The sequence below is a fragment of the Pelodiscus sinensis genome, chromosome 6, assembly GCF_052426305.1.
Source record: "Pelodiscus sinensis isolate ZL-2025 chromosome 6, ASM5242630v1, whole genome shotgun sequence".
NCBI classification, from domain to species: domain Eukaryota; kingdom Metazoa; phylum Chordata; order Testudines; family Trionychidae; genus Pelodiscus; species Pelodiscus sinensis.
In genome coordinates, this window is record NC_143057.1 from 110,798,959 (window position 1) to 110,825,012 (window position 26,054).

At 40.6% G+C, this 26,054-nt stretch overlaps 1 protein-coding gene across 8 annotated transcripts in view; it reads right to left on the reverse strand.

Annotated features, from left to right (window-relative positions):
• MALT1 (MALT1 paracaspase) overlaps positions 1 to 26,054 on the reverse strand; it is a 120,768-nt gene that overhangs the window by 41,877 nt on the left and 52,837 nt on the right. For 4 of the 8 annotated variants that reach the window (XM_006116548.4, XM_075932620.2, XM_075932612.2 and 1 more), the window contains exons 3-8: positions 19,402 to 19,523; positions 17,960 to 18,110; positions 8,917 to 9,095; positions 8,224 to 8,326; positions 7,446 to 7,478; positions 5,324 to 5,350 (exon numbers count right to left, since the gene is read on the reverse strand). In XM_006116548.4, coding sequence (XP_006116610.3) covers positions 5,324 to 5,350; positions 7,446 to 7,478; positions 8,224 to 8,326; positions 8,917 to 9,095; positions 17,960 to 18,110; positions 19,402 to 19,523 — 615 coding nt within the window. The remainder of the gene's footprint in view (positions 1 to 5,323; positions 5,351 to 7,445; positions 7,479 to 8,223; positions 8,327 to 8,916; positions 9,096 to 17,959; positions 18,111 to 19,401; positions 19,524 to 26,054) is intronic. The other 4 variants (XM_075932616.2, XM_075932617.2, XM_075932615.2 and 1 more) reach the window with 3 other exon arrangements.

Sequence of the window (26,054 nt, forward strand, 5' to 3'; positions counted from 1 at the left end):
GGATTACTCTGGCCCTGTCCTGTCTGATTTTAAGGATCACTCGTTGTATCAGAGGAAACAGTGGAAATGCATATGCTGAAGGCGTCCCCCAGGGAGTGGGGGTCTATGCCTACTCTGTAATAGTATTGTGGGCAACAAGCATTTTTGTGTGTGGTGAATAGGTCCACTGTTGGGAACCCCCACTTCTTGAAAAGGTAAGTCAGCACTGATTGGTTTATTTCCCACTCGTGCTTTTGTGGGAATTGCCTGCTTAAGATGTACATTGTCCCTGCGTGGGAGGTAAGTTGTGACCAGGTGTATGTTCCATGGGATACACTATTCCCACAGATGGATTGCCTCTTGGCAGAGTTAGTATGAGCGTGCTCCTCCCTGTTTGTTGATGTAATACATTGTGGTGACATTGTCCATGAGAATTTGGACTGTTCTGTTTTGGATCAGGGGAAGAAAGCGTAGGCATGCATTTCTTACAGGCCTTAGTTCTAGCAAGTTGATGTGCTACCTGGTATCGTTGTGAGTCCATTGGCCCTATATCACCCTGTGGTCCAGGCGTGCCTCCCAACCCAACAGTAAGGCATCTGTCATGATCGTTGTTGATGGTGAGTTGCATTGGAAAGGGACATCTATGCATATGTTGTCATGTAGGGTCCACCATGTAAGAGAGGATTTTATCTTGTTCGGCAAGGTAAGTTGTTTGTTTAGAGGATGAATGTGTGGCCAGTAGCTTGTGGGTAGCCATGATTGTAATGGCCTCATATAAGCAAGTATGGGGGACCAAGAATGTGGCTCCCGCCATGTGCCCCAATATTTGTAGGCATAGGTGTGCCGTTATGACTGGGCTGGTCTACGCTGTTGCTATGAGGTCCTTAATTGTGGCCTATCTGTGGCTCGGTAATTGAACGGTAGTACTCTGTACTGGAAGTGCCTGTCCTTTATTGTAAAACGGAGAAATCTTCTGTGTGACGGGTGTATTGATATATGAAAGTAAGCCTCCTGAAGGTCAAGGGTAAACAACCATGCTCCTTTTTCCAAGGCAGGTAATCATGGCAAGCGTCACCATCTTGAAGCATTGGTACCTGACAAAACCGTTGAGCTTGCAGAGGTCTGAAACGGGTCTCCAATCGCCCAACTTCTTGGTGATGAGGAAATAACGGGAGTAAAAACCCCTGCCTCTGAGATGCTAGGGTACCTCTTCTATGGATCCCAGACTAGATGTTCCGCCTCTTGTACGAGCACATGCTCGTGAGATGGGTCCCTGAAGAGGAACAGGCAAGGGCAGTAGGTGGGGGGGGGGGGCACTAAAAATGGGATGCAGTAACCGGTTCTCTCAATTTCCAGCACCCACTTGTCGGTGGCAATGGCATGCCAAACTGGATAAAATGCAGCTAGTCTGTTGCCAAATATTGTGGATGGTTCGGATTGCTGCCTCAGAAATTTCAGGGTTCTCAGACCCTTGACCAGGACTTCAAAATGTTATCTGGATGTTGAGGGCTGTTGAGCTGATGACTGGTCGGAGGCCTGTCTACGCTTATTTTGGTGTGGTCTGTTGTCACAGTGTCATTGCTGTTGGCTGAATAGTTTTGGTCTGTACATTTGGGTGAATGATATGTCTTGTTTTCTTTTTGTGACAGGTATGTGAATGCCTAGAGTCTTCAGTGTGGCCCTTGAATCCTTTAAGGTATGCAGAGAAGTGTTTGTGGACTCCGCAAAGAGCTTTGTGCCCTCAAACAGTAGGTCCTCAACCACCAAATGGAAGCTCATCTCATTACCACTGCCAAGGCCAAGGATTTGGCTGCTATCTGCTCAGTCCAACGTGGCCTGTAGGGCCATTCGAGATATTTGTGTGCCCTCAATGTTTGATTTTAACTGTTCTTTTTTTGTAGTCTGGGAGGGACTCAATAGAAGATGTTAGTCAAAAATGTGGTGTGTATATTTCACTAGTGATGTGATGTAGTTTGCTATTCTGAGCTAGAGGCTTGCTGACAAATATACCTTTCTCCCCATTGTGTCCAACCTCTTCCAATCCCTGTCAGAGGGAATGGTACGTGTAGCTTATTGCTTCCCTCTTTGACTCATGGCTTCCACTACAAGGGAGTTTGGTGTCATGTGAGAGAACAGGAATTCTGCTCACTTTGTGGACAACATAATATTTTCTATCTGCTCGTTTGCCTGTTGGTGAGATTGTGACAGGCATTTGCCAGATATTCCTGGTGAGATCCATAAAAACCTCATTCATGGAGATAGCCAATTTCGCATGGAGAGATGTATGTAATATGTTTATCAGCTTATGTTGTGTCTGCGGCATATCTGACAGGGAAATCTCTCAGGTGTCTGAAACGCTCTTGAAAAATTCCTGGAACAATTTAAAATCATCCCCTGTGGTTGGTGGTAGGGACATGATCTCTTGTCAGGAGGTGAATATGAGGTGTGGGTGGATATCTGTTCCTCCTCTGTAATATCCACATCCTGCTCCTCTGTGTCAGAACTATAACACTCCAAAGACTGCACTGTTGGTGCATGGGACTGAGGTGCCGGAGGTGGCTGTTGTGGCTGTTGCACCTGCTGTAGTCTATAAGCTGCCCATGGGTCCCAGTATGGCCAGTTAGGCAGAATAGGTAGTGAAACCACTGTAGAGGCTGCCATTGTTGCATTTATTGTAGATGCTTAGGTGAGGAGTGTCCCGGTAAATATGCTTGATTAGACATCTCCTCCTTGTCATCGCTGAACATTGGGGCATCTGAAGTGACTGAAGTGAATGAGAAGCTCTATCTTGCGGTGTTCAGGGTATCGTCCGTGCCAAATAGAGAAGTCCCTGGTACTGAGTTTACAGAGAGCTCCGCTGCTGTTGTCAAGCGTGGTATAAGCAGGGAGGAGGTAGTAATAGAGGCTGAGAGACATGTGAAGTATGCAGCGGTGTAATTTTGAGTGTCAACTGCTTTTTGTGTGAGGTCAGTACTGAGTGTTTTGGTGGTGCTAACGCTGACGCCTCAGGCAGAGCGCTCGTGTTCAGTGCTGCTTGGGGGCGCTGTTTATTATGCACCGTGGCTCATGCTGAGGGTGTTTTAGCCAGTGCCAACAAGGAGGCTTTGTGTTTTGCCTCTGTTGGTGCCTTAGCTGAAGCACACTATTTGTGCTTGGGGTCACGGCTCCTTACATTGCTGGCCCCACTTATAGGCTACTTGTCCGACCCTTTTTGTGCTGGGGGTGGGCGTGCAGCATTTTTGTGGAGAGGAGACTTCCTTAGGGAAGAGTCAGTCTCTGAGGAAGAATAGGACCTTTTCTTTGGGTAAGTATTATCCTGGTCCTTTGGACTCAACCCGATGGCAGCCTCTCTCTCTGACTCCGTCCCAGGTGATTTCTGTTTGGGAGAGGTAGATTGCTCAGGGTCAGAAGCCAACCAGGTCTTTTTCTCCAGCTGGAACATTTTTAGTTCTCTTGATTTCCTTGTACATGCTGTCAGTTTCTGACAATGAAGGTGGTGTTCTGTGCAGTGCTCTTCCCCCAGACAGTGGACGCATTGTTCATATCTGTCTGAGATAGAAATGGACAGCCTGCAGCCTGTACACTTTTTGAAGCTGTGTGAACCAGGCATGTCCCAGATACCCGTCCAGTTTGCGTGGAGCTGCTATGTCCGCTTAACTGCTTATCTAAAAAAAAAATTAGTGACAGTTTAAAAAAAAATCTTTAAGTCTAAGAGAAAGTTTAATGAATTACAGCTAGGAAAGGATTTCTGAGGTACTAACTATTTAAAAAACCTGACTAACTATATAATTTGTCAATGAGGTAACAGATGACTGCTGAACTGTGACCGAAGCTGGTGGCTACTGAGAAGGAACTGAGGAGGCAGCCAGCTGTACATATGGCATATCCTCTTCAGATCACACACACCAGCACTCCACATCCACAACTGGCCACAGGCACTGCTGTCACAAATCTCCAATCAGAAGCGCAGTGGTGCGGGCACACCTAAAGGTGAAGCATCTGTGGGGACACTCCTCATGGAAGAACAAAAAAGTCCTGAAGAGGAACTGTATCTCTTTGCAGCTTCAAATCCAAGGGATTGAGATGCAAGATTTCTAGGGATGCAAGAAATCTTAGGGATGCAAGATTTCTAGGCATAAGTAAGGAATCCCCTGCTGCGTAGCTTGGATTAGCCTTAAGGGACATATAGAGCTTGCTTATTATAGAAGCTTCTATTACTCTTTGAAATTTAAGATAAGAACTCATTGGGTATACCTGGTTTAGACTTGTAAATAACACTTATTTCCTTTTCAACATTAGTAAATCTTTAGATAGTTTATTATAGGATTGGCTACAAGGGTTGTCTTGGGTTGGAAAGCTAAAGTGCAATTGACCTGAATAACTGACTTGTCCTTTGGGAGTAACCTAAATATTATTGTGATTTTGATGTAAGAAACCATCTATAACAAAGGCAAGCTTATCTGTGTGGCAAGATAAATCAGAGCACCCAAGGGGACTGTTTGGGATTCCATGTTAAGGTTGTTGTTATGCCTGGGAGTTTATACTTAATAAATGGTTGGTGAAATTTAAGTATACAACTCTTAGTCAGTTTTGGGTTTGTGCCCTGTTTCTTATCAGTCTGACCACAGGTTCATACCAGGGATGTTAAATATTAGTTAATTGAATAATCAAGTAACTTCATGAATTCTTATCGGTTAGTCGAGTATTCTATAGTCCCATAGGATGGGGCTGGCAGCCGCTGTATCAGAGGCAGCAGCGCGGGGTGTCAGGCAAGAGCTGGTGCTCAAGGGGAGCCAGTTTAAAACCAGATTCCTTTGTGGACCAACTGCCTGTTGCCCAGTGCTACTGCCTCTGATAAAGAAGCAGCAGTGTGGGTGGCAGCAGTCCCTGTCTAAGGTGGGTCTGAGCTCTTGGATCCAGAACAAGCTGGAACTGATCCAGGCTGCCTGCCTGCCTGGCTCCTAATACACTTTAAATGCAAAGCTGCAGCAGGGGTAGGTTCTGGACCTGATGCAAGCCCAAACTGAGCTGGGCTGTAGACCAGCCTGCTAAAAAATTTACTGGGGGGAGGGGGGGGAGAGGACAGAAATGCGTATAGTCTATTGCATTAACCTATACGATTTTGCTTTTCGGTTAATCTACCATACTATTACATCCCAAGCTGATACTCATGCTCTTGAGTGGCTGCAGCACAACTTGACAGTGTGACTGAATCAAAACTCCAGATATAATATACCTGGACTATGCAAATGAATTTTTTTTTGCAGCTTAGAGCTATTTAGTTTTTAATGTACATTTCAAATCTGAAATTAAAGCTGTTTATTTCAAAGTGTGTGCTACTTACCAAGCTTTCCAAGAGTACTAAACTCTTCTGTGAAGAATACATAAAAATAATGAAATTACAATTTTGACACACAAAAAGGAAAAGAAACACTGACCTTAAAAAGATCAGCTATTGTATTCTGTATTTAACAGAAGCTGAGGGCTAGAAAAGCAGGCTCTAAAACTTGGACAAACTATAAAAAAAAAATCTATTTTTTTTATAGCTTAGTAAATATATCCCTTCACAAGCTTCCTCCACAATACACACACAAAACAAAAAACTACAAGTTGATTTACAAGAAAATAGGAGATATCATTAGAAATGGTACTCGGATTTTATTATAATTTTTATAGCAAAAAATAGACACAACAGAAACACTAATGGGAAAATATATAGTATATACTTCACCCAATTAATCCATGAAGCAGCTTTAATGACAAGTGAGAAAAAACACACATTTGAAGATATTGTTTTTTATGAACGATATTAGTTTTATGAAAATGCCAACATCCTAAACAAGAATTTATTTATTTAACAAAGATAAATTAAGATATTTCTGGGATGATTTTCAGAAATGTCATATATTCACAGGATACATGGATTTTTCATTTCTGGAATTTCAATGGGAGCTAAGGGAAAATATATTTCAAATCTTATGAGAGAGAAAAGCCTTCACGACATTTTGGTGAAACTCACACCAGGTCTATCGAACTATTTTTTTTAAAAACAGTGACAGTTAAACAATAATAGAATACAAATTTAAATTTAGCATGAAAGTATGCCCTCTGGAATGGTGACTGAAACATGAAGGGGCATATATGTGTAACACAGCTAACACATATACCTTGCAACATTGACTACAAAAGTACATTGCAAATGTCAGTTTTCATTTTCAAGTGACATTGTAAATAAGCAGCAGATATCTCCCATAAATGTAAACAAATGTGACTGTTTTAGCAATTGGCTGAATTGCTCCAAATTTATATGTTGATTAGATTTTGGGTGTTCGTATATAAAAAAATTATTTCTACATTTGTAAGTTGCACTTTCATGATAAAGAAATTGCCCTACAGTACTTATAGGAGGAGAAATATTTCATTTATCTTTTCAATAAAGTAAAAATATTTGTAATAAAAAATAATATCAGGTGAACACTATACATTTCGTATTCTTTGTTGTAAATGAAATCAATATATTTGAAAGTATAGGCAAAAAATCTGAAAATATTTACTATTCATTTAACATGGCATTCTTTTATTAACAGTGTGATTAAAACTTTGATTCTTTGTGACTTTTTTAATCTAGTTATTTTGTTGTTAATCTAGTTAATCGCTGGCATTAACTGCAATTATTCAACAACCTTAGTTACTATATATATATATATATATATATATATAAAAATTATGCTATGCCTGGTTTGATTGGAAAAGGCTAAATAAAATCTCCTAAATTCTCTAAGTAAATTTCCTTTTTGTACAGAAGCATACCATAAATAATGGATAGTTTAAGCAGTCAGTGTATGATAGAGACATTAAGGGCCTGATCCTTGGCTTTCAGTACATCTCCTCTATACCACAGAGGATACAAAGAGGAAGTAAAGCTACCGTAACAGAACAGATGGGGATACCCCTTGTGTGGACATAAAGCTGGTGTAGAACTGGCAGAACCATAGCAATAGCATCCTCAACACAGAGGGCAGAACAGTCTCTGACAGCACAAACCATTGCCAACCAACATAAATGGTGGGAGTACTGACTTACACTAGGTCTGAATCAGCAGCCACTAGGAGCTATGCTTTTCCCAAGGATGTTACACCTTTGCCTAGCTGAAGACATCCCAGCACCCTCAAGTTTCATAAGAATCTGGTAACGTTTTCAAGCTTTGCAAATGGGGATAGTACAGAACCAAAATATTTTTGATGCACAAATGAAGAAATAATTTTGTTTAAAATGATAGCACCAGATGCAAAGAAAAAATGGAAAGCGCATGCAAAAGTATTCATTAATGTTGCAAATCAATATGCTAAAGCACATTAAAAGCCTTTAATTGCACAGATTATTAAAATGATAGCTCCAGCAATTTCTATAATTCCCAGAATCCAGGATTATTGTTAAAGTCACCAACAACCAAAGATTTACTTTACCTTCAGTGCATTCCACTGCCATAGCTTTTCTTCCTTGTATTTTAAGAGAAAAGTCTGAGTATAATTCATGCACTCAATTAGCATTAACTGCCAGAAGACAACAAAGGTTACTGGCAAACTGTATTGCTAAATATGGATAAATATTCATATTTTAAAACAGCTCCATGTTGGTATTAGCATGGAAAAAATATGGTTGCACAGTTTAGATATATACAATAATAGAGTGAAAAAACCCACAAATGAACAGTTATATGTCTAAATTCATATTTATAATTCAATGTTTAAAAAGACCAGTCTAAACATTATTAAAATATATTTTCCCTCTCCAGGTTTCTTGTGCGTATGTACCCACACACACACACCATTTACACATTCATTTGCCTTTACTGTGATTAATTTCATTTGGCGCTATTTGTGATTATAAAGAAGTGATTATTAAATCACCACAACCATTAAAATTTAGAGATGAAATCTCAATAGTCAGACAAATCATGCTCTTGTCAAAGCACTGGCCCTCTCTTCTGTTCACAAACTGGATGAACTGAGTGACTTTTCACTAGCATTTTCAGAAAAGTAAATTGCACAGAGATGCCAGCAGAGATTCTCTAAACACTTTCAAAATGTTAGGTTTCTAAACATTTCTGTGTGCTGGCAAGTATAAATATTTTATAACTAATGTACAAATTGGAGCAACAGAAAGGTTAAGTGTTTTTTCTATGGTCATGCACTGAGCGCTTCAAATAGGAATTCTAATACTAAGTCATATGGTATTATTTACCAGCTTTTATTATGACTTCTATCTTCTTGCTTTCTTGATTGTCTTGGTCATTAAATACACGACACCAATAGGTCCCCTGATGTTCCATGTCCACATAAGACACCTATATAAATATCAGAACCACAGATCACAAAATACATAAAATGCATAAAAAATAAGTCTAAACATCCGTTACAGGACTTGAAATACAAAGGCCCTGATCCTGCAGCATAGGGTTCTGTTTACATGAAGCACTAAAAATCTATCTTGTTAATTTGAGCTGAATTAACAAGAATGGCATACTACAGCTGAGATAAGTTTAGAAAAAAAAAGCCATATACAATATTCTTTGGCAGGAAATACAGAGAAGGTGCTGCAAACATTTAGTAAAAAATACAGTCACACCTCATCTTTTTGTAGCCTTCTGTTAAGTTGATGTCACTCTAGACTGGCATATAAAAGGATCTTCCATTGCCTCCAACCTGTTAATATCACCAGGGACCTGGTTCTCCTAACTAAACTTACATTAGAACTTTGCACTTCAAAGGGACTCAAAACCACTGTGGAAATACTAGCAATGGGACCCCAGAAAACAGAAAGGATTATTTATGTTATCTCAAGGTTACAATGATTTTTATAATTTAAAGTCTGTTTTATAACTAAGATAAAAGTGGTCAGGTTAGTGTGAGAAGTCAGCATCCCTCAATGACTTACCGTATATACTTTTCTGTTCCCATTTGTCAATGGAAATCCATTTCTGAACCACTGGTAATGAGGAACTGGGTTTCCAATAGCACCACACTCTAGAACTAATGTATCCCCTACCATCAGGTTTTGTGATTGGGGTTGACTGTAGATATGTATCTTGTTTTCAGGCAAACCAACCAAGCTTCCTTAAAATTTAAAAGACAAGGGGAAAAAAAAGAATTCACTGATTTTTTTTTAAAACACTGAGAAGCAAGCCTAAGAGTTTTTACTGTTCTGCCTTAAATAGGGGGGAGTCTGACAAAGGCCTTGTCTACACTACTAGTTTAGGTTGAACGTGGCCATATTAGGTCAAATTTATAAACAAAGCATCCAAACCACCAAGCCCGTTCAGCTGACTTTAAGGGCTGTTAAAATCGATTCAGGTACTCCTGGTTGTCAATTTGACCTTGCATGGTCGACTTTAGGGTAGTGCTGTCATAGTGCTGTGAAAGCCGACATTCTTGGACACCGGGAGGTATCCTACAATACTTCAGTGTGGCCACTTTGACTATCACTTTCAACTCTATTGCTCTCCAGAAGCATGGAAAAAGGTCTGGAAATTTGAATTTTGTTTTCTGTTTGGCCAGCGTGGCGAGCTGAGTAAGCAGCAGCACATCTAACCATGAATCCCCAGGGTAAATGAGCTCCAGCATGGAGTGTGCAGGAGACTCTGGACCTAATTGCTATGAGGGGAGAAGAATCTGTGCAGGCAGAACTCTAATCATCAGAAGAAATGCTGATATCTATCCCAAAATTGCACAGGGCATGGTGGAAAAAGGATATGCCAGGGACACCCAGTGGTGTTACATGAAAAAAAGGAGCTGAGGCAGGTGAACCAGAAGAAAAAGAAGGCAAACAGACAGTCTGGTTCAGCGCTGCAAAAATGCCACTTCTATGAGCAGTTCCATAGGATTCTAGAGGAAAAGCCCAACCAGTGTCCCACAGTAATCCATGGATACTTCTCAAAATATTCTTCAGGTAGCCACAGGCAACAGCCCCCTATAAGTTTACTTGAATGTTTAACACTATATTTTAATAGTGTTAGTTGACAACTCCCAATAATATCAAAAGCCCCATTTTTTATATAAGACAGTAATTCTACCACTGAATATTTAAGGCTGAATGTTCTTCTGTAGGAACCTCCTTCAATGTTATGAACCTGAATGCTCATGATATACTGCTCTCACAGTATATAGGGATCAGCATCGTAACTGAAAATTTGACCACTACTGCTACTGAACCAGAAGTACAACTATGTGCCATAGACTCCCAACTGCATTTATATTCTGACACTTTTAGATGCCCCCAAAGTATTTCTTCAGTGCAGTGGAGCATAAGATATGCTACTGTTGACTTTATTTGCTGATTTTGACTTTTAATGAAACAAGAGTAAGTATTACCAATGTAAAATATTTTGATTACAGATAAATCAAACATAAGATTTTGTTTTTACTTTTAAAAAATAAACAACAACATTATTCCCCACAACTCCAATGCAGGACACAACTTGCTTGCTTGCCTATATTCTTGAAGTTCAGGAAAAATGAAAACAAGATTCAAACAACTCTTGGATTGTTTTTACAAGACCCCAAAGCTTAACTGATTATAGTTTTGTATAACCAAAATCAAGTCTTCTTGTTTCATCTTCAAAACTTAATTGACAATATTTATAAAACAGATGCTTTTTAGCTTACAGCTATAATCTGCAAGACATTTAAAACTGAAAAGAGGGATCTTAAAAATAAATGATTAACTGCTTGGTACCTAAGAAATTTATTCCATGTTAGAGATTCAAATATAAAGCAATAGAAATTACACATTTGGACTATTTACTTGCACCCTTTCACCCTCTCAATGGAGGCTTGTCATTCAAGTTGCAGCTCTATACACACACAACAAAAGTCAATCCAACAGCTGGTATACTAAAAAGTAAGTCATTTTATCCCTTGAGCAGAACTGCTAGATTATACTATCATTAAGTTTTAATGAAAATTAAATTTCAAAACTGTCTGATAGTGGGACTCAATACACAGTAATAGCTACTAAAAATGGTGATTGTGAAGAAATGTATAGCATTTCTGCCTTCAGGGATGTGCATGCATGAATTAAATTCCTAGCACCTCTAGTTTACATTACTGCAGATGGCTGGAAGTGAAATTTTTAGAGGGTTAGAATGAAACAACATTATTGTCACCAAGTTTAGTGTGTCAATATTTCTTCAATTCAAATAGTCAAATCTGACACTGAATCTATTAACTACAACAACAGAAATAATGTGCTCTTCTATAGTACTAGAAGTGCTTTATAAACATCAGTCACCTCTTCGTTCTAACTCATAGATAAAACTTCTTCCTAAACATGACTGTGTCCACAAATGTATTAAAATAGAAACTGCTAAAATATAGAGATTAAATATATTTCTACTGTACACACAGAAGCAACTTCATTGTGAGGAATTCAAACTTGCATGGAATAGATAGTAAAATTTTTAAAAATGATAGCAAGTGCAGACTTCCCTAAAAATAATATATAATGAAGCTTTGAGCTCAGCTGTTGTAGTCACTCATGTCAGAGCGTTTAGATTAAAGGTCCATAATATGTAGACACACGTTGGCATCTAACCTGTCAATCACTTGTGGATTAAGGGCTCATAACAATATGTATTGTATTCACTGACTCCATTTGGTTTCTCTTTGTCTCATTATACAATGTCTGAGCAACACAGCACGTACAGCATGGTGTATTTCAGGGATCATACAACACAGTTCCTCAAGGCAGAGATAGGAGAGTTAAAGACTAACACAACTGGAAATTTCAACTACATTTCACATTTTTGGAGGAATTAAGTTAGACCCTCTAATTTATTTCCTTAAGGTGATTTGCAATGGCAAACAAAACTTGCCCTCTTTGAATAGAGATTGAAATCTTTTATGGGCATCCCAGAAACAGGACTGAAAGAAAGATCCAAGTCCTAGTACTGTATTCTACATTAGAAAGTAAGATCTCATCTACTCTAGTTATTCTTCAGCCTTCTGGAAAATCAGAGAGCAAGCAGAATTATGGCTTCCTGAGTACAAAGGAAACAGCACTGGCTGAAAATTGACTAACAACTATTTTCCATCATAAAGTGTTGATCTGATAAAACTGAAACATTTCTGGAAGTCTGAAGGGGCACATTCACTTTGGTAGGGGGACCAACAAGACTAATTCAGTCCTAACAAAGCACACCTGTAAGGCTTGCTCTGCATGAACAGAGAGGGGTGGAAGTTTAAAAAAGGGAAACCTGCCAAAAGAAGGCTGCTATACCTCAAAGATTGCTGATCATAGACACAGATCAGCTGAGAGAAAGAGATACTTGCAGGCCACAGAAACCTCTGAAACTGCATGGACCTGCTGTCAAGCAAGGTGCCCCAAGAGGGAGTACTGGAGGTAGACCCTAGTTAAAGACAGTAGACCAGAAAACTGCCTGACTAGACAGAGAAAAAAACAGGAACTGTGTAGCACTTTAAAGACTAACAAGATGGTTTAATAGGTGATGAGCGTTCGTGGGCCAGACCCACTTCCTCAGATCAAATAGTGGAAGAAAACTGTTTTTTGTTTCAGCTGCACCAGACTAACACGGCTACATTTCTACCACTGACTAGAGAGAGATCACCTTTGCCTTTTTTTCGCTTATTTCCCTCTCTCACAAGAGGAGAAAGAAAAGCACCTTTTTAGATTTGGGGAGGACATTATGAACAACACGGATCAAGATTTGGTTGAGTCAGACACTCTCCAGCACCTCCCACCCCCAGAAATGTATTAACTTCCCATGACATTTTTGATGAAATGATCACATTTTCATTTGACTTACTATTTTGACTTAATATAAACAAAAGATTAACATGTTTCATTTGGATAAGGTTAAAATGAAATATTTTGGTAATATTTAATTCCATAGCAAATTCAAACATAGACTTGAATCGTCCTGATTTGGGACAAAACAAAAGTTTAAAAACCTCAGAATTACATACAGAACAGAAATTCAATTGAGCAGCTCTAAAAGGAGGCGAAACTTGACCAATTATGATGAGTAGGGATTTTCAGGCAAATTATTTGTATTAATTCCTCAGATGCCTGACAATCAGTTAAAGGCCAAGAAAACTCCCTATAGTGCTCTTACAACTCCAGTAAAAAGACAAGGTAGGACTGACTATTACAGAAACATGATAGAAAAGATTTTTATCCCTTTAAAAGTCACACACATCTTCAGCCCTTCTTAATATGTCAGAAGGAAATAAAGAGACACAAAGAAGGCTGTGATGGTGAACAGCCCCTGCCTGTAGCAGGCCAGGGCACTCCATAGGCAGGGGATGCTTTGGTGTCCTGGCTGGAGCAGCCCTTGTCCACGGAGAAGCACCCTGAACATGACTGGTGAGGAGCTGCTCCGGCTCCCACCAGCTGACCTTAATTGGTAAACCTCATCCATTAAGGTTAAACATTCATATCTCTATGCCTAACATCCAAATCTCAACATTGGTCAACTTTAAAACCTAGGCAGACACTTGCTAACATAGTTGCTAGTGTTACTGAAGTATAGAAACACACACCCATTTAAGGAAGTCACACTGACAATTTAGCATTTGCTATCAACTTGCAGCTTCTTATTGCTTCATACACTTTGTAGAATTTTCATCTCTTGGCCTAACAGACGTGTATGTTTTCAAGTTCTTTGGCTTGGTACAGATTTAAATTGTGGTCTCCCTGTCTGTGGATAATGTGAGGCAAAACAGTGGTACCCCACATGCTACAAGGCATGTTCTAGGCAATCATAATCAGAGTTCATTTCCTGAAATAATTACCATTTATCCAATATCCCACAAATTCCAAGACAAACTACTTCTCTAACTAGTCAAAGAATTAGTAAGAACATAAGAATGGCCATACTAGGTCGAACCAAAGGTCCATCTAGCCCAGTATCCTGTCTTCCAACAGTGGCCAATGCCAGATGCCCCAAAGGGAGTGAACAGAACAGGTAATCATAATGTGATCCCTCTTCTGTCATCAATTTCCAGCCTCTGACAAACAGAGGCCAGGACATCATTCCTACCCATTCTGGATAATAGCCACTGATGGACCTAATCTCCATGAATCTAGAGGAATTGGCATGGGTTGCAGACAGAGAGGTTCAAAGCCTCTGAGCATTTATGTCCTGACTGCTCCAGAAACAAAACAAGTCTGAATGTAGCAAAGGAGTTGCTGCCTCCTCCTTTGGCTTCATTATTTCTTATTTAAATTTCATCAGAATAACTGGATAGCACTTCAGTTGCTTAGCTTAAGTCATAGAAATGGTAAAAAGTTTGTCCTTTCTGTGCTAGGGATGGGTGGAACACATTTCTTAGGTAAAGTCGTGAGCAGAGATTTTCAAAAAGGCCTGAAGAAATCAGTTGTCCACTACCCATTAGCCTTTGAAAATGCCAGCTGGCAAGTATAAAAACCAATTACATATTCAATAAACTCAAGCACATAGTATTATGTAAAGCGGAATAAATATCCTACTGGATTAACACAGTATTTCCAATCTCAAAAGATTTCTTCCCTGCCCCTAGGCTCAGTTTGTCCTCTCATTGTATCTTACAATATCTGGAAATACTAAAAGCTACCTATCATCTCCCTTCCTGCACAGGTTTCTTGCTTTAACTATGGTTTTAATTTCAGGGGGTAAGATGAAGAATGTGAATGTTTTGTTGCCAATGTGATACAGTGCATTACTTTCTATTTGTATATATTCAGGCTAGGCAAAATTCAACTTTTTTAATAGTTTCAATGGATATAAATGTTTTTGTTATCTTAGTTTTCACATTTGGGCAAAATATTATAGGTTTTTAAATGCACATTTTTTATTCATTTAAATGTTCTCTGTGTCACCAGGAAGCTGAGGGAAGTGAAATACTGTTTAATTACAGAAGATGTTGAGATTCAAAAAGTAAAAGCTTTATAACCACTCAAACACAATTTGTCAACATCAATTCTCAGTATCATATGTCAAAACATATAAAGTAAATACCCTTAAATCGACTTCTAATTTCTCAAGCAGCATTATTATTACTTTGTGTATCTATAAATTTCTGTGATCAATGGAAACTTTGTGTAAAATGAAATAAATGTTTACAGACATTTACTGATAACAATCTAATCTCTCAATCCTAAATAGATCCATTGCTGTTTAATTATCAGAACTTGTGCCACTTAGAAACACTTTTTGTTTGTTTCTCTCCATAGTATTACTAAATAGCCATGAGCCAATCCACTATGGGAGCCAATGTTACAATATGGTTGATTTAAGACTGTTAAAATACAGCTACACTTTGGTGAGGAGAGATAAGACCATTGTTCAGGTAATATCAAATTGAGTAATTCCTTAATTTTCAGACGTGAAAAAGGTTGTTTTAGCATTATTCCTGGCAACATTAGTGAAAGTTTGATCACTGTTCCTTGCACCCTTATCTTGCCTGTAGTAATATTATAAGCAGAACACTATAGTAGTTCAAAAAGTCTATAGAAAAGCACCACCTATCAGATATGTGATAACGTAAAATAAGATATCTTTTTAAAATAAGACAATTTGCTTGCTTTTTTTAACTTTGCACATTTCATCTCTTACCAGAACGTCAGTGAATGCCAAAATTTCCAAAAACTTAAAAAACTACAAATAGTCTTGCAGCACCTTAAAGATTAACAAAACATGTAGATGGTATCATGAGCTTTTGTGAGCACAACCCACTTCTTTCATCTGAAAAAACCATGAAAGCTCATGATACCATCTACATGTTCTGTTAGTCTTTAAGGTGCTGCAAGACTATTTGTTGGTTTTTAAGTTTTTCCAGTTACAGACTAACTTGGCTAAACTTCTGCAAAATTTCCAAGCAATGGAGTTAAGGAACAGTAAAAATGTGACTATTAGTTGTTCATCTGTAACATTCATTTAAAAAGTTCTGTGGATTATCCTGCCAAAATAACCACCAAAACCACACAGCCTCTGAAACAGGGAGAAATAAATAGTGTTAAAACAATAAGACCTAAGAAGTGGACTGCAAACTCTACTTAACTTTGGTGCTAACTAGATGGATTCAAGTGAGCAGATTTACTAAACTCTGAGAAGCTACTAAACTCTGAGAGGCTCTGGGAGACAGACCCATAGTCTCCTATAGACAACCACCTAACCTCAAGATGATTCTTACCAACAACCACAGGACATACCACACTAATACCAACGCTGGTACCTTCCCTTGCAACAAACTCTGTTGCCAGCTTTGTCTACATATTCACTCTGCTGATACCATTATTGGACCTAACCAAGTGAATTATAAGATCAAGAGCACATATTCCTGCGCATCTAGAAATATAATTTATGCTATCATGTGCCGAAAGTGTCCGTCTGCTATATACATTGGACAAACGTCTCAGACACTTCGCCAAAGGATCAATGCCCACAAGACAGATATTAGACAGGATCACAAAGAAAAAACAGTTTCTTGCCATTTCAACCAGAAAGGACATTGTCTCAATGACTTGATTACCTGCATCCTGCTTCAAAGGCCTTTTAAGAATACACTTGAAAGAGAATCCTCTGAACTGTCATTCATGCTAAAATTCGACACTTTACACTTAAGTTTGAATAAACACTCTAATTATCTTACCCATTACAAAGATAGCTTCCCCAATTATCACCTCTAATATCATTAGCTCACAGACATTTACCTCCCCCCCGGCATTCCCCTTCTGCTCTGAAATTTGATTTGTCCTTTTCATGTGTGTTCATTTTTTTTAATTGTATCCTTTGGTATATATGGTTGTAACAATTTTCTTCCACTATTTGATCTGAGGAAGTGGGTCTGACCCACGAAAGCTCATCACCTAATAAACCATCTTGTTAGTCTTTAAAGTGCTACATAGTCCTGTTTTTTGTTTTAGTATCATTAACTGTGTAGTTGTAAACTTACAAGAATTCTAGTCACACAGAAAGCATTATTTCACTCAGTTTATAAAACAGACAAACACTGGATGCAAAAATTACTTGTCTACATAAAGTCACTTTTTTTAACCTATTGCTCAACACATATATAGTGGTTTATATTCTCAAAGTGCTGAGTATTAGGGCTAGTTCACAAGTTAATCTCCTCTCAATTTGCTTGGTGCAGCATATGTCTGTTGATGTGCCACCACAGCTATGCTGAATCATGGCAGGCATATTAGGAGCAATGGAGTCAAGGCTACACCATTAATTCCCACATTCCCACTTACTTGGGGGACAGGAGGACAACAATACATAGCAAGCTCTGCAGAACCTGTTTTCCCTCTCTCTACCTCTCTGTATGTCATAATGGCTGTGTCTAGACTGCATCCCTTTTCTGTAAAAGGGATGCAAATTAGACACATCGCAATTGCAAATGAAGCGGGGATTTAAACCCCCCCCCCCCCGCCCTGCTTCATTTGCATAAAAATGGCTGCCGCTTTTTCCTGGCTCGGAGCTTTGCCAGAAAAAAGCGCCAGTCTAGACGCGGATCTTTCGGAAAATAAAGCCTTTTCCGAAAGATCCCTTATTCCTTATTCTAGACTGGCGCTTTTTTCCGGCAAAGCTCCGAGCCAGAAAAAAGTGGCAGCCATGTTTATGCAAATGAAGCGGGGGGGATTAAATCCCCGCTTCATTTGCAATTGTGATGTGTCTAATTTGCATCCCTTTTACGGAAAAGGGATGCAGTCTAGACACGGCCAATATGTATGGGTAGCCAGCTCAAGGCAGAGAGGCATAAAACACCCCCTTCACTAATGTGTGTAATTATGAATACTGGCAGACAATCTAGGCTTGAGCTAGTGAAGTCATTACAGCAAGTGAAAAACACTCTCCACAGCAGACTGAATTTATCAGATGCATATTTACATTATGCCTACTGAATGATGAGCTAGTTCATCTTTCCCACCCCAAAATCTGCACAGAGGGGACCCATTGTGAAAGCCATTTTCAACTTACCATAAGACATTCCCTGGATATCACAAACGTCGAGTTGTGCCCACCGACTGAACACAAAGGAAGAATCGCTGTTCACTCGACAGATGTAAAACCCAGAATCACTTACACTCACTGGGTTAAATATCAACTCTGGGGAATTCCCATGTGGAACCTGTATTACATATGAGCCACAGAAAAATTTAACTGAAACTGACTGGTGCTGCTTTGGAGAAAACATTAGAATATTTATTTCTAGCAATGACAATATGGAATACTATCACATTTTCTTAAAGTCTATTTCAAACTAGTTTTGTCCTCAGCCTTTAATGTTTTAAAGACAAATTTTGATTCAAGGACAGATTGGTGTTGCTGCTATTAAATAAAAAGGGACATTAGAAATTTTCTTAGAGTGCATGTTCTTTCAGGAACTTCAATTCTCAATCTTTATATCTTTTCCACAAATAACTAGATGAGATTCCCAAAGCATTATTTCAGTTAGCATTTATGTCATATCAGTACTGTCATAAGCAGACATAATCAAATCTGAACTGGAAACTGTTAGGCTACGTCTACACTGGCCCCTTTTCCGGAAGGGGCATGTTAATTTCAGAAGCCGTAATAGGGAAATCCGCGGGGGATTTAAATATCCCCCGGGGCATTTAAATAAAAATGTCCGCCGCTTTTTTCCGGCTTTTAGAAAAGCCGGAAAAGAGCGTCTACACTGGCCCCGATCCTCCGGAAAAAAAGCCCTTTTCCGGAGGATCTTATTCCTACTTTGAATTCCTTTGAAGTAGGAATAAGATCCTCCGGAAAAGGGCTTTTTTTCCGGAGGATCGGGGCCAGTGTAGACGCTCTTTTCCAGCTTTTCTAAAAGCCGGAAAAAAGCGGCGGACATTTTTATTTAAATGCCCCGGGGGATATTTAAATCCCCCGTGGATTTCCCTATTACGGCTTCTGAAATTAACATGCCCCTTCCGGAAAAGGGGCCAGTGTAGACGTAGCCTTATAGAACTCTTGCTGGGCAGGGGGAGGTGAAGGAAAAGACAAGGAAAATACCTTTATTAAATAAGAATCAAAAGTATATAGTAAATACTGCATTGATTATATACATTTCAGTAACACAGAGACAAACTCTATCTGGATCAAACTAATCTAACATATTCCTTAAGGCTTAAAAGTGATTTAACTTTACATCTTTTACAAAGGACTTTAATATCATTGCTAATATAAAGGTTCATTAATAGGCATTCCTATTACAGGAAAATATGCCTAGATAAAAGATTGTGCTCTGCTTTAACTGGGGAGTGCTACTCAGGCTCTAGAAATATGGAGCATATGCAGCAACTTTGAGCCAGTTGTAGAAGGATGGATGACAGTTTTTTGGTAAGGATTTATATTCTGCAGACTGACTTTTACCCAATACCTCCGTTAAATCCCTGAGATTTCCTATATTTGGTTATTACCTCTTTTTCCTGTTTGAACCACTGATAGTGCACAAATGGAAGTCCAGTTGCCCAACAACATAGCTTGACCGTTTGTCCAGATAGTACCGCCTTAGGGTCTGGCTGTACAACAATCTTTATTCCTTAAAAAAAAAAGAGAGAGAGAAAGTTAAGACATCACAAGAATGAGCTTTCTTCTACTTATATTCTGAAAGTTAAATATTGTTGCACAATTAGAACGACACTGCTGTACTTTTGCAGTCAATCTACCTACTACGTGTACCTTACAATTGTCTGACTTGTTTAACTACAGTAATTAAGATTAGTTGTAAAAGGTACATTGATGGTTACATACTTTTTTAATATTAAAAATTATTACTTTATTTCACTTTTTAACTGCCACAGCACTTTTTAACTGCTCAACTGAAGGTTGAGGGTCTGTTGCCAGAGAAAGGATTTAACTTTTTATAGACTAGACAAGTTCTTTCAAAATATGTATCAAATACAAATTCACAAATCACATTTAAGGCCCCAATACACAGCCACAGTGGAATGTAGGGGACTCAGTGTGAACAAGAATAAGGCCTTTTAAATGTTTTGTTCTGTTCTTGATATGTTGCTGTTTGATATCTCATTTTTATTACCCATTCTTGAATTTATCCAATAAAATTATTTTAGCCAAACAGGGGCATTTCTAAACTCATTTCTTCATAGAGACTTGTTTTTTTCCCCAAAAATTGTTTTTCCATTTTTGACAGAAATGGGTGATCCTTACTGGGTACCCAGATTACCACCTGTAGCCCATCACCTTGGGGGAGGAGGCGGGAGCAGGAGTCGGCCACCCCACACTTGGGGCAGCCAGCTCCAGCTGCTGGCCCCCTTTGTGCAGGATCCTGCTTACTCAGTTAACCAGTTAAGTCTAAGGTTTAACTGATTAGGGATGTAAAATCCTGGTTAATCAGTTAAAGTGAACATCTATTTATTCTAGGGATGTAAGTTGAGTAGTTGACCCCAGTAAGCCTAGACTTATCAGGTAATCAAGTCACGACTCGACCACTTGCTCCTCACCTTGCTGCCTCTATATCAGGAAAGTGGGGGAAGAAGGAGCTGGTGCTTGGGGGAGCCAGCTTAAAAACCGGTTCCTCCCCAGCACCATCTCCGCACTGCATGGACAGGGGAGGCAGACAGCAGCTCTTACTACATTTAAAACACAGAGGCACAGCAGAAACTGGGACTGCTCAGTCCTGGATTGTACCAGGTCCCAGACCTACCTTGCTGCAGCTCTGCATTTTAAATACAGGAAGAGATGAGCTCCCTGCCTGCATGGCTCCTACTGCATTTAAACTTCAGAGCCACAGCGGGGGTAGCTCTGTCTTGCACCTCTCCTTTGATACAAATTATATCAACTACACTATTAGTCAATTACCCGCTTCTCAACATACTTAATTCATTCACCTGTTGGTTTTTCTATGAACATGTGTGTTTACGGCCTTTTCCCCTATTTTGATTGATCATCTGGTGGGAATTTTTTCCAGATGAGGAAACTAGACATGAAGAAAAGTCCAGTGTTTAGGGCACTAGCCTAAGATTTGGGAGACCAGCACATAGTTTCCTGCTCTACCATACTTAGTGTGATCTTGGACAACTCACTGACAACTTGTTTTCATGGAGAAATTGACTAGAATAGTTACTATGGAATAAACTATTCTGCAATAATTCCCCATCTGGATACTCTTAAACAAACACAGAAGTCCCCTGGGGAGTTACTGTGGAAAAGCTATACCACTCTAACTTCACACTAACTTATCATAAAATAACCTCCCCATGTAGACAAGTCTCCCATCTGTAAAAATGCACTTCCCTCCCTTACAGGAGCATTGTGTATTGAGTATACGAGGCATTGGTGAGACCCCATTTGGAATACTGTGTGCAGTTCTGGTCTCCCATGTTTAAGAAGGATGAATTCAAACTGGAACAGGTACAAAGAAGGGCCACTAGGATGATCCGAGGAATGGAAAACCTGTCTTATGAAAGGAGACTCAGAGAGCTTGGCTTGCTTAACTTAACCAAAAGAAGGCTGAGGGGAGACATGATTGCTCTCTTTAAATATATTAGAGGGATAAATACCAGGGAGGGAGAGGAATTATTTAAGCTTAATACCAATGTGGACACAAGAACAAATGGATATTAGCTGGCTAGTAGGAAGTTTAGACAGATTAGAAGAAAGGTTTCTAATCATTAGAGGAGTGAGGTTCTGGAACGGCCTTCCAAGGGAAGTAGTGGGGGCAAAAGATCTATCTGGCTTCAAGACTGAACTAGATGGGTTTATGAAGGGGATGGTTTGATGAGATAACATGATCTTGGTAATTAATTGACCATTCATTATCAGTGGTAAATAGGTCAATGGAGGGATGATAGGAGTTACTATAGAGAACTTTCTGGGTGTCTGGCTGGTGAATCTTGCCCACATGCTCAGGGTTTAGCTGATCGCCATATTTGGGGTCGGGAAAGAATTTTCCTCCAGGGTAGATTGGCAGAGGCCCTGGAGGTTTTTCGCCTTCCTCTGTAGCATGGGGTACAGATCACTGATGGAGGATTCTCTGCATCTTGGGGTCTTCAAACTATTTGAAGGCTTCAATATCTGAGATATAGGTGAGAGGATTATTCTAGGAGAGGGTGGATGAGATTCTGTGACCTGCATTATGCAGGGGATCAGACTAGATCCGTGGTCCCCAACCTGGTGCCCGCGGGCGCCATGGCGCCCGCCGGGCCCTTTACGTGCGCCCGCGGAGCAATCTGGGCTGGCCCCGCCCCCGGGCGTGCGGCAGGTGCCAGCCTCGGGCGCATGGCCGGCCCCAGCCCCGGGTGCGCCACGCGTGCCTTTGTCGGCCCTGGCCCTGCCCCCAGGTGCGCCGCGCGTGCCCTGACCCTGGCCCTGGCCCCAGCTGCGCGTGCCCTTGCCGGCCCCGGCCCTGCCCCCGGGTGCCCTTGCCGGCCCCGGCCCTGGGGGCGCCGCGCATGCCCGCACCGGTCCTGGCCGCGCGGAACCTGGGCAGCCCCTGCCGGGGATTGCAGCACATGCTGCTGTCAGCCTCGGGCGTGCGGTGCATGCTTGGCCCCACCCCAGTCACGTGGCCGGTGAGCGGCCCCGCCCCCTTACGCACAGCACGTGAGCGGCCCCACCCCCAAGCGCCCGGCAGCCCCAAAAGGTTGGGGAACACTGGACTAGATGATCATAATGGTCCCTTCTGACCTTAAAGTCTATGAGTATTGTGTATCACAGAATAATAGAAATGAAAGGCAGGAAAAAACCCTGATAAGTCACCGAGTTCAGCCCAAGCATTGAGAAAGGACCAGCTAAACCAAGACAACCCTTGACAACTCTTTATCTAACCCGTTCTTAACAAACTGCCAATGATAAGTATTGCACAACTTTCCTTGGAAACCTATTCCAGAGCTTAACTAATCTTATAGTAAGAAAGCTTTTCCTAATATCTAACCTAAATCTCCCTTCTGCCAATTACTTCTTGATCTATCTTCAGTGGATATGAAAGAAAATTGATTCCTCTATTCTTTATAACAGCCATTAACCTATTTGAAAATGTATCAGGTTTCCACCAAGTTTTTTCTAAAGACTATATATTTCCATTATTTTAAATCTTCAGGTTCTCTAATCATTTTATCGTTTCTGTTATTCCCTTCTGGACTCTTTCCAATTTGTCCATACCTCTCCTCATTCAAGCTGAGGCCTTCTAAGCACTGAGTAGAGCATGCCATATTTTACTTACAACACATCTGGTAATACACCCCAAAATAATAACTTTTTAACGACTGCATTACATTGTGGTGTATTATAACCTCAGAGTACTACCACAAAATGGTTACTTACCTTCCCATAACTATTGTTCATAACCATTCCAAATCAGGTGTTCATGTGCACGTTAGCTGGAAGATTTTCCCCTAGCAGCTAGCTGTAGGGTTAGCCTGGGTGCCCTCTGGAGTTGGGGCTCCATGATGAGCAATATGGTGCCCCACAGATTCCTACCTCCTTCCATTACTTCCTGTTGGTTGCTCCTATAGAGGGATAGGAGGGAAGGTACTGGAATAGACATGAACAATACATCTAGAAGAACAACAGTTATGAGAAGGTAAGTAACCATCTTCTTTGTGTATTTGTTCATGTGCATTCCAAATCAAGTGATTCCAAAGCCAAGATTCAGGCAGTGGTGTTAATGCAGCATGCTCTTCCAAAGGCTCTCTCATCCTTGGACTGCTGGGTAATCACATAATGGCCTGTAAAAGTGTGGATAGAAGACTATGTTGCAGCTCTGCAGATTTCTTGAGTGGGAATGAGAGCCAGAAAAGCTGCTAATGAGGCATGTGCCATGGGAGAGTGTGCTGAGAGTGGTGGCAAAGATAGGCTCACTTGGTTATAATAGTCCTTAATACAGGCTACTGCATTAATCCACGATGAAATGCATTGGGACGACACAAGATGACCTTTCTTTTTTGGCCACTGCTATGAATAATTGAGGGGACTGTCTAAGGATTTCATTTGGTCAGTATAAAAAACTAGCACTCTGTGCATGTCCAGAGAGTATAGCCTCTGCTCATGGTGATTAGCATGAGGTTGAGGCTAAAACACGGGAAGAAAAGTCCTAGTTCACATGGAACGGGGAGATCACCTTTGGTAAGAATGCCAGATGAGGTTGGAGCTAGCTGTACCTTGTCCTTATAAAAACAGTATTGGGGGGTTCTGAGGTGAGAGTTCTAAGCTTTGATACTCTTCTGGCAGAAGTTATAGCTATGAAGAATGCTGCCTTGAATGACAAGAAAAACAGCGTGCAAGTGTTGAGTAGTTTACATAGAGGACACACAAGTTTGGATAGGATTAAGTTAAGGTTCCAGGGAGGAACCAGTTTACGGACTTGAGTGTTGTCTGTTTTGACCCTTTAAGAAGAGGTTAACCAATGGGTTTGTGAACATTGAGATCCATGATTAAAAGTCAATATGGCAGCTAAATGTAATCTGATAGAAGAGAATGAGAGCTTCTGTTGCTTAAAATGGCAAAAAATAATCCAAAATGAAGGGTACTGGGGCATGCAGCAGGGAGAAACCATGTTGACTGGACCAGACTAAAAATCTCTTCCACTTTGCAGTGTAAATAACTCCAGTGGAGGGTTTCCTGCTGCCCAGAATAACTTGTCTAAGCTTGTCCAAACATAATAGCCTCAAGGGGTTTTGCCAGGGAGTTTCCACATATAGAGGTGGAGAGACTCAAGGTTCAGGGGGCATAAACAGCCGTGGTCCTGTGTGAGAAAGTCTGGGAATATTGGAATATGTCAGAACCTCCACTGACATATCTATAGAGAAGTATGCCAATGCTGACAGGCCAAAGCTGGGGCTACGAGGATGACCTGTGCTTGGTGCTGTCTGATTTTTAACCGCACTCTATAAACAGTCGTAGCGGTGGAAAAGCATACAGGAGATGCTGTACCCAGTGGAGGAGAAATTCTGGAACTGAATAGAATTGGTGACACTTTCTGTTGTGATGCATTATAAAGAGGTCTATCTGGGGAAGTCCCCACCTCTGGAAGATTGAATGAGCCACTTCCAGATGAAGGGACCATTTGTGAGACTGGAAGAAGCAGCTGAGACTGTCTGCTAAATCATTCTGTGTACCTGGTAGATACACAACCTACAGATGTATTGAGTGATCTGCACAGAAGTCCCATAACCTAAGGGCTTCATGACACAACAGAGAAGAGCATGGACCACCTTGTTTGTTGATATAAAACATTGCCATTGTGTTGTCTGTATATGACCTGACAAGTGGGGCCTGAATGTCTGGCATGCTATTCAGACTGCTCTTCATTCCCTGACATTTATGTGAAGAACAAGATTGGTAAGGGACCAAAGGTCTTGATTCCTGAGCTCCCCCAGGTGGACTCCTCACCCCAAATCTGATGCATCGGTCAGTAGGGTCTGTGAGTACTGCTGTATTGTGAAAGGGACCCCAGAGCAGACTTGCTATTGGTTAAGCTACCACAGGAGGGAATCTTCAGGAGAGGCATTAATAGCCTATCCCAACGGTAAGTTGATGCTAGCCATAGCTGAAATAGTCTGAGTCTTAGCCTCATGTACCTTACCACATACGTGCATGAGACCATGTGGCCCAAAAGTTTGAGGCAGATCCTGGCCGTGGTTGTGGGGAAAGTTCTGAGAGTCTGAACGATGGAGGCCATGGCCTGAGACCATTCCACGGGCGGTAGGATCTTGCATAGGTCAAATCCAGAACTGCTCCGATAAACTCTGTTCTCTGAACCGGGAGGAGAGTAGATTTGGATTCACTGAGCAGGAGGCCTACCTTGTCAAAAGTGCTTCTGATGAATGTCACATAGGCATCTTCCTGAGTCCTGGACCAACCTTTGATGAGCCAGTCACCCAGGTACAAAAAAACCTGCACCCCATATCTGTGGAGAAAGGTGGAAACCAAAGCCATACGTTTCATAAATACCTAAGGGGCTGAGGAGAGTCTGAAGAGGAGCACTGTGAATTAGTAATGCTTGTTGACTACTACGAATCTCAAGTATTTCCTGTGAGTTTGATAAATCAAGATGTGGAAGTATGCCTCCCTCAAGTCGAGAGGGGAGTATCAGTCGTTTTTCAGAGAA